At 39.8% G+C, this 9648-nt stretch overlaps 1 protein-coding gene across 1 annotated transcript; it reads left to right on the top strand.

The window, feature by feature from the left end:
• Positions 1 to 53: 53 nt before the first annotated feature.
• LOC144656398 (acetylcholinesterase-like) lies at positions 54 to 8844 on the top strand. Its single transcript, XM_078516622.1, has 5 exons — positions 54 to 449; positions 1562 to 1815; positions 3666 to 4385; positions 7737 to 7963; positions 8581 to 8844. The coding sequence occupies exons 1-5, from the start codon at positions 116 to 118 to the stop codon at positions 8801 to 8803; spliced, it is 1758 nt and encodes a 585-aa protein (XP_078372748.1). The 5' UTR covers positions 54 to 115; the 3' UTR covers positions 8804 to 8844.
• Positions 8845 to 9648: the final 804 nt, after the last annotated feature.

Genomic DNA, 9648 nt, shown 5'->3' with positions numbered 1-9648 from the left:
AAGTGTCGCGTGACGCAAGTCCTGACATTTGAACAGCCCCCAGTCGAAATTAAACGTCTGGGTGGAAGGAAAGTCTTACAGAACAGCACTGAACATCGGCAAAACATTATTCGAAATGAAGTTAGCTGAATTTCGTGTTCTGTACGTAACCGTGGCATGTGCGGTCCTTTTGGTATCCAAGTTAACTCGAGCTGAACTCGACGAAGGTCAAGATTCCCCCGTCGTGCAGACCGAGTCCGGTGCAGTTGTTGGCAAGATTGAGACTCTTCCACACGGTAAATCAGTGCACGAGTATCTTGGTATCCCGTATGCTGAACCTCCAGTGGGAGAATTGAGGTTTGCAGCTCCAAAGCCCGTCAAACCTTGGTCTGGAATAAAACGTGTCACAGAGTTCGGAGCCTCGTGCTTTCAGATTGAGTCATTGCCTATTTTACCGGAGAGTCCGTCAGGTAAGTTTTCTGCGATATTAAAGAGCACCGAGTAAAGAAAAGCTGCCGCGAAATCTAAATAATTCACCACAACGCAGCGAATTAACATTGTCATTTGGAACCGCTTGTCTCTATTATGTGCATACAGCCTGGATAATAGAACATTTAAGGTTTATTCTTACAGCGGTGAATCAACGAAAGAATCATTAATCAAAAGTAGAATGCAATGTGCCCAATATTTAGGTTGAAAAACAATCTTCTTCGTGGGGGTAAAAGTAATTTTAAAAGAAATACGAGCTGAATTACATGAAGCAATGGTAAAAAGTGATAAGTAATATTGATTAGATTAAATTAGTGGAACTCGTCACGTCATCTTGTTTACATACCACTAAATACCACACTGTTTGTTTATTTTTGAAACTACGATCTACCAGGGTCATAACCAGGTATATTTTTTCATCGCTTATCCCAGAACTTTCATTTCATTTTGAGACTTTCATAGTAATTTGACTTATTCATACGATTAAAAACATCATCCTAAACTTTGTGACTACCGTTGTTGTTACTGGGACGACACTTTCCACAATTTGCAGTATTTCTCCAGTAGATAGCTCATTGAATCTGCTTTTCCGGCCATTTTTTTGTCGACGAAACTTGGCTTTCTACCGAAAAAATTTAAGCAAGCGGCCAATGACTATTTTCGTATTCTCTGTTTTGGAAATTGATTACAATGGAGGCTAATGCGGGTGAATATCATTAAAAAGGGCTTCATGTCATTTGCATTTGAAAAGATTTCCCGCATTATGGTCTATTATCGCACTCATATTCCATTTAAGGTCGAACAAGGTATAATGGCCGGTAACCCAGATGCAGTTAACCAATGAGAGAGCTAAAAATGCATTATCTTAGGTTAATAATTTAAAGTAAAGCCGTTGAAATGAATTACCCAGTCGTTTAAAATGCTCAAATATACCGTTTATGACACAGGTTTCTTTTCGACTAAACAAAAAGTATCTTGCGCCATCTTGTTTGCCATAAGTGTAAATAAACAACATCATAGTGGCAATCTACATTGTTACGTGAAAACAAAAAAGGAAAACACCGATTTCGGTTTACTTTGCTTCCTTACTTAGGTCAGCTCAGTGAAGATTGTCTTTTCCTGAATGTGTTTGTCCCATCAACTATCAAACCCGATGACAAGATGGCGGTGATGGTGTGGATTCATGGCGGTGGATTCAATTTTGGCACTTCTACAGTTTATCCTGGTGGAGTCTTGGCGGGCTTCAATGACGTCATCGTTGTGTCAATTAACTATCGTCTGGGGGTACTTGGTTTTTTAAACGTTCCTGACACTGATTATAAAGGAAATTATGGGATGTTGGATCAGGTACGAAAGGACAGGTTATTCTAGCTATTAAGGAGAGAGGAAACAAAGAAAGTGGGAAGCTTTTCCATGAGTTTATTAAACCTTCTTGGTCTTAAGGTGACTCGATCGAAATAAATGACGTGCTGTATGCCTGTCAAAAATTTCTAATAATTTTACCATTTCTGACTCAATTTCCCTGAAACTTTCGCATTTTACTCGAAATTTATCGGCAATTATTAAATACGCACGTCAATATGTCGATGTAATGATCGTGTATTTTGCACGATGTTAACTTTATTGAACACACCTTTTTGGATAAAACTGCTATTTACAAAAAACTGAGCGCTAAGATTGCGTTCAAACTACTGCAATTAGCTCATTATAACATATTATTATGACTCTCTATGTTTCCGAAAAATCGTAATTAAAATAACCGCTCTTTTATTGGGTAAAATGCACCCCCCCCCCCCCTTATCCATGTGTAAATTTTTCACATTCTCATCAAATCCAAGGAAATTTGCATAGCGTCAGCTGTAGAAATCAAACGACAATTAACATGGCCGTGTTCAAAAGAGAGTTGGAGTAGTGCTTCACTTTAAAACGTTATTGCTTCCAAATCAAGGCAGCTCCAGAAACGGAAAGTAGCGCAAAGTTTGTGTAAGATGTTCAATTTTAATGTTCTGGTTGTTTTAATTAATTCGTACGGTTAGTTTCACGTAATTTAGAAAAACGAAAAATTGGGGACCTTCCTACATTTTTACGCAAATGTTGAGTTTATAATATTTGCTCAAACTTTTTCATCGTTGCAAATAGCCGAATGTGATTTGGAGCTGACAAAACTGATGCATTGAACTTTCTTTGTCTTCGGTTATGGTACTTTTGGGCGAAATGTGGAAGCGCTCGAGCGTTCCAAGCCTCGAAGTTTGCCCGTGATTCATATTTTGATGATCAAATTGTAGCGAGGTTTCTGTTCCGACGATTTTCCGTTTCTGGAGCTGCCTTGATTTGGATGCAATAACGTTTTAAAGTGAAGCACTACTCCAACTCTCTTTTGAACACGGCCATGTTAATTGTCGTTTGATTTCTACAGCTGACGCTATGCAAATGTCCTTGGATTTGATGAGAATGTGAAGAATTTACACATGGATAAGGGGGGGGGGGGGGGGTTGCATTTTACCCAATAAAAGAGCGGTTATTTTAATTACGATTTTTCGGAAACATAGAGAGTCATAATAAGATGTTATAATGAGCTAATTGCAGTAGTTTGAACGAAATCTTAGCGCTCAGTTTTCTGTAAAAAGCAGTTTTATCCAAATAGGCGTGTTCAATAAAAGTAACATCGCGCAAAACTCGCAATCATTACATCGACATATTGGCAAGCGTATTAATCTGCGATAAATGTCGAATAAAATGCGAAAGTTTCAGGAAAATCCAGTCAGAAATGGTGAAGTAATTAGAATTGTTTGATAGGCATACAGCAGGTCATTTATTTCGATCGAGTCACCTTAATATGAATGATCTCTGAAAGGAATTGATAGATATAGTTCTAGCTATTCCGTGCGCAATACAACTGGTATTAGTCAATTTATAGTCTCATCTAACCCACACTGTCCGAGTAAAAGTCTTCACTGACTTGTGTGTCCTACAGATTCCTTTACAATTCCAAACTATACACAGGACCCCATTTTCCCGCAGCAATTCATCGGCACCTGACACAAAAGATTGTAGATGCAGTTCCAACGCCAACACAAAATGCAAAACGATAAAGGAACCCAAAGCAGAGGACATAAATAATAAATAATATGCGATTGGTTATGCGATTTAAATGCACAACATTGATTAGCTGAACTAACTGGCCTTTTCAATTATAGGTGCAGGCATTAAAGTGGGTTCAAGCCAACATTGCAAGTTTTGGCGGAGATCCCAACAGAGTAACTTTATTTGGCGAAAGTGCAGGAGGAATGAGCGTTTCTCTTCATTTGATCTCGCCAGTGTCTAAAGGTTTGTTTCAGCGAGCCATCATGCAGAGCGGTGCATCCTCTTCCCCTCTTTACTGTGGAAAGGTTACTAACACGGAGCAGTTAGAACTGTTTGCCAAGCTTATAAACTGTAGCTTGGGACCAGATCATGTAGAGTGCGTCCGTGGCAAGACAGCTAAGGACATTATTACGGTGCAAGGCGGGTTGCTGCTTCCTCACTACAAGGGAACGCAAGATATAGTAGCACCTATAGTTGATGGCGGCTTTTTACCGGATCTGCCTGAAAACCTGTTTAAAGCAGGTCATTTCCATCCCGATGTTGACGTTATTATTGGTTTTACCTCCAACGAAGGTGCTTTGTTTACGATAGGTATGCCACCTGAGGTCGTCAAAGATGGAATGGAAACAAACATGTTCGAATCCTTTGTAAAGGGTGGTGGATTGGTGTATGCCCGAGAAAAAAGCACGATTGTGGAAGAATTAATTTGTCTGGAGTACACCAACCACGCTGATCCTAAGAACAAAATCGCCGTTCGCCAGGCGATGATGGACAGTGGTGGACATGCTACTTTTGTTGCCCCTCCCTTACTGGAGGCCAAAGCATTGTCAAAGGTTAGAAAATTGCTGGGATACAAAAAACGTATGATATTCATTTTCATATCGGCTCTCACACTGCTACGCTTGCATTAGTCCTTTACTTTCATCAGTATCTCACCTTCTTCCTCCACTAATTGTTTCTTTTCGAGTTCCCGTAAGTGAACATTTGGCCGGCCGAGATATGTCCAGAAATGCACGCAATGACGAAAATGACGAATTTGGCGAAATTTCGCCAAAGTCTAAGATTTGAGCGAACGAGCTCGAGAGGAGGGGTACCACGAAAGCGGCGAATTCGACGAAAACGACGAATTCGACGAAAATGACGAATTTGGCGAAATTTCGCCAAAGTCTAAGATTTGAGCGAACGAGCTCGAGAGGAGGGGTACCACGAAAGCGGCAAATTCGACGAAAACGACGAATTCGACGAAAATGATGAATTTGGCGAAATTTCGCCAAAGTCTAAGATTTGAGCGAACGAGCTCGAGAGGAGGGGTACCACGAAAGCGGCGAATTCGACGAAAACGACGAATTCGACGAAATTTGGCGAAATTTCGCCAAAGTCTAAGATTTGAGCGAACAAGCTCAAGAGGAGGGAAACCACGAAAGCGGCGAATTCGACGAAAATGACGAATTCGACGAATTTGACGAATTTGGCGAAATTTCGCCAAAATCTAAGATTTGAGCGAACGAGCTCGAGAGGAAGGGTACCACGAATTCGTCGAATTCGCCGCTTTCGTGGTTTCCCTCCTCTCGAGCTCGTTCGCTCAAATCTTAGACTTTGGCGAAATTTCGCCAAATTCGTCATTTTTGTCATTGCGTGCATTTCTGGACATATCTCGGCCGGCCAAATGTTCACTTACGGGAACTCGAAAAGAAACAATTAGTTCGACGAAAACGACGGATTCAACGAAAATGATGAATTTGGCGAAATTTCGCCAAAGTCTAAGATTTGAGCGAACGAGCTCGAGAGGAGGGGTACTACGAAAGCGGCGAATTCTACGGAAAATGATGAATTCGACAAAAATGACGAATTTGGCGAAATTTCGCCAAAGTCTAAGATTTGAGCGAACGAGCTCGAGAGGAGGGGTACCACGAAAGCGGCGAATTCGACGAAAACGACGAATTCGACGAAAATGACGAATTTGGCGAAATTTCGCCAAAGTCTAAGATTTGAGCGAACGAGCTCGAGGCATGCCACTAGAAGTGTCTGTTATGTTGCTACAACTCCCTTTTGTTTGTCCAGTATTACTCTCAAATGATCCTCTGTATTCACTAGCAGTTAAGTCACTATTATTGTTCCTTGTATGTGTTTGTCCATTAATGTTGTAATCTCAGATTGCTCAGACTACGATCTTTATAAACAGCGGATTTTTTCTTTAACACAAAATACGTCATGTAAGCTTTCTAATTCCAAGATGGCGGCAAACCATCGATTTCTTGGCGATTTCTGGGAGTGTAATGGCCCTGGACTTTACTGGATTCCTTCGTTCTACACGCCTTCTTTTGGAAAGGTTAAAAACAGTAAAACAAAAGGAAAAGGGTGATTCTTTCGTACAGTCAACTGCAGCCTTGTTACAATTCCATCACAAACACAATCTGGAATTCCCTAGAGCTACATTATATCAATGACACTCTGCTCAGGACAGCTGAGGAAAGGCTGCATGGATACGAAATATTCCTTGTACTTTCTTCTCCATGTTTACCTGACCATGTTTGAAGAACGAGACATACATACATGTTCTTTTTTTAGCTGTTTACTTGTCCAATGTGTCAACATGTCAAGCCTGTGCAACTGGCATTCCTGATTTCGATAGAGCTTCAGTATATCAACGTCTCCTACGACAGCAGGAAATTCTGCATGGATAGGAAAGATGCCTAAACCAAATGAGGTTAATTGTTTTCATTGGAACATATATCTCATGAAGTTGGTAAGATTGCATAATTGAGTTGATTCTCATACAAATATGCAAATAGAATAACAGACCACAACAAAATTGTTGTTGTAATGTTTTAACCTGTGTCATGTCTAAAGAACGAGGGATTCATGTATGTATGCACATTTCCAGTTGTTGAGTTAAATGACATAACTTTGCTGGCTTGACAAAATTTCGTCGATTTCTTCATTTTCGTCAAATTCGTCAGCACTGCATGTTGTTGTAATGTTTTAACCAGTGTCATGTCTAAAGAACGAGTCATTCATGTATGTATGCACATTTCCAGTTGTTGAGTTAAATGACATAACTTTGCTGGCTTGACGTATTTGACGAAATTTCGTCAAATTCGTCAAATTCGTCATTTTCACCAATTTCGTCAAATTCGTCAGCACTGCATGGGTTGAGATAAATGACATAACTTTGGTATTTTCGTCAAATTCGTCAGCACTGCATGAGTTGAGTTAAATGACATAACTTTGGCATGTCTAAAGAACGAGTCATTCATGTATGTATGCACATTTCCAGTTGTTGAGTTAAATGACATAACTTTGCTGGCTTGACGAAATTTCGTCGAATTCGTCATTTTCGTCATTTTCATCAAATTCGTCATTTTCGTCAAATTTGTCAGCACTGCATGGGTTGAGTTAAATGACATAACTTTGCTGGCTTGACGAATTTGACGAAATTTTCGTCGAATTCGTCATTTTCGTCAAATTCGTTAGCACTGCATGGGTTGAGTTAAATGACATAACTTTGCTGGCTTGACGAATTTGACGAAATTTCGTCGAATTCGTCATTTTCGTCAAATTCGTCAGCACTGCATGGGTGGAGTTAAATAATATAACTTTGCTGGCTTGACGAATTTGACGAAATTTTGTCGAATTCGTCATTTTCGCCAATTTCGTCAATTTCGTCATGTTCGTCAGCACTGCATGGGTTAAGTTAAATGACATAACTTTGCTGGCTTGACGAATTTGACGAAATTTCGTCAAATTCGTCATTTTCGTCAATTTCGTCAGCACTGCATGGGTTGAGTTAAATTACATAACTTTGCTGGCTTGACGAATTTGACGAAATTTCGTCAAATGACGAATTTGACGAAATTTCGTCGATTTCGTCATTTTCGTCGTTGCGTGCATTTCTGGACATAAGTGGGCCGGCCATGGTCTCAGCCACATTTAAACACATATCGTATTTGTCACTATGGTTAAATTGACCATTTTTCTGTCCCAAGGGTGTCCGCTTATTGGATGTCCGGCCATAGTTTTTGTGAGATAAAACACTCGTCCTGTTTAAGGATAGTTACAATTAATTGCTTGCCGGCATTTTGTGCTTTGTTAGCCACAGGAGGGCATTGCTTGATAACATAGTTATTAGTCTGGCAATAGTAGGGAGTAATCCTAAATTCTATTTTTCTTTTAATTTTAACCAGAATGGATGCGCACCTTATGTTTATCTGTTCGACCACAGACCGGTACATACGCTTCTGCCTGACTGGATGGGAGTTATGCACACCTTTGACATTCCATTTGTGTTTGGTGCACCTTTCAAGAACATACCTGATCCTTTTATTAATATGATGGTAACTAAATACTCAGAGATAGAAAAGGGGCTGAGTTTATATATGATGAAATTGTGGACAGACTTTGCCAAATTCGGGTAAGAACACGATTGGAGTGTGTGATTGACAATACTTATTGTTTATGTAGAAAAACTAAGAACACGCGGTGGCTACGGCTTTGGAATTCAGCCACTGATCCGTTAAGTATATACGTGTTCTTGGGCAGGGAACTTTAATTAATCCCCCAGTGTAGATCCATATCAAATTGTATGAAAGCGTGCGGTCGCGAATATGTAATATAGCCTAACGAATGTGCTGTCTATAAATTGTCATGTGTTACAATTCCATTCAAAACTGAGGAGATAATGTTTGGAACACGTGGTTTGCCTTTATGGCCTAGTGCATGCGTTCTTATGTTACTTGTTGATGATAGGTTAAAATCAGGCCCCAAAACTACCGGACACGCTTTTAATAAGCTGGGTCTTAACACTTATCTTTCCTTAGGTAGTATTTACATAACCTAAGTAGGCCAAAAAGCCTCAATGGTTTTTCTCCCTTAGTGACAGCTTAGACTGGCAAATGTCAGATACAGTTAATGTTAACTGGGACGAGACACGTGTGCCAATGATGTAGGGATTTAGCAGACTAATTCATCGTCTGACGTTCAAAAACCTTCTTCAGGCATATTATTTTGTATTATATTTCTTTCTCTCAGGACTCCAAATCCGCCCCACTCTAGTCCTTCTCCAGTCACATGGCCTAAGTTTACAGAAAAGGAGCAGGAATATCTGGTCCTCGATGTAAAACCGAGGGTGGAGAGTAGATACAAAGCAGAGAGAGTGGCATTTTGGAATGAAGTTGTCCCTAAAGTTCTAGATTTGACGAAAACGGAGAAAAAGAAAACTGAAGAAGAAAAGGCACCAAAGGATGAGCTGTAAACATTGTGCTGAAATAAAGCTTTACAGTTTAGTACGCAGAACCTTGGGCTGTTCATTGTTGTAACTATGCTTGTTTTAGTGGGGGGAGTGACTGGCGTAGGAACAATCACGTAGGAAGTGTCTTCATTACAAAGCAATGATATTTGTTGCTGCCATGTCTCTTGGAGCCCTATTTCACGTGAAATGTTTTTTTTTTTACCATAAGTTGCTGATTTCGTCCTACGTTTTCCCTTTACCGCACTCCCACCACTCCCAGGGGCATAAACCTTCGTGAGCTTGGAAGTCCGGGCTTCGAAGTTATTTCACAACATGGCTTGCATCTTTGACTTTTTTTACAATAACGTGGAAATGACAACTTGGAATCCCAGAGGGGTGGAAGCCTTAGATAGATAAACAATTTTATTCAATTTTATTTAAAGAGGGTAGCACTTAACAGAGAAACGGATGAACATGTGGCCCTTACCGGCTTTTGAATAATATTGTGAACAGAAAAGCTCAAAGCGTTAAAATTAAAAACGGCAATGCGAAATTAAACTGATAACTTGGATTACGACAACGTGTATCCCTCGTTATTATTCCTTTATTGCTTTATTAATAATCGAGATCTTTTATGAAGGCTTTTCGTACAGAAACAATTATACTATGAATTATTCTGTGCATGAATTCTGTGGTATATAACACAGTTATTATTACTCAACAATTCAGCCATCACCTTGTCGCACTAATGCGTCATAAAAGTACCGTAAGCAAGCAATATCTGCAACTTGATTTTTTTCTGTTCAATTCGTTTGCATTTCCATACTTTCTCTATATACAGCTATTTCAATAAACGTTGTCGGGTCAAA

Source organism: Oculina patagonica, chromosome 6 (genome assembly GCF_052425735.1).
Source record: "Oculina patagonica isolate OP01 chromosome 6, crgOcupat, whole genome shotgun sequence".
NCBI classification, from domain to species: domain Eukaryota; kingdom Metazoa; phylum Cnidaria; class Anthozoa; order Scleractinia; family Oculinidae; genus Oculina; species Oculina patagonica.
Note: the sequence above shows the minus strand (reverse complement) of the source record. Positions and strands in the feature narration are given on the sequence as shown.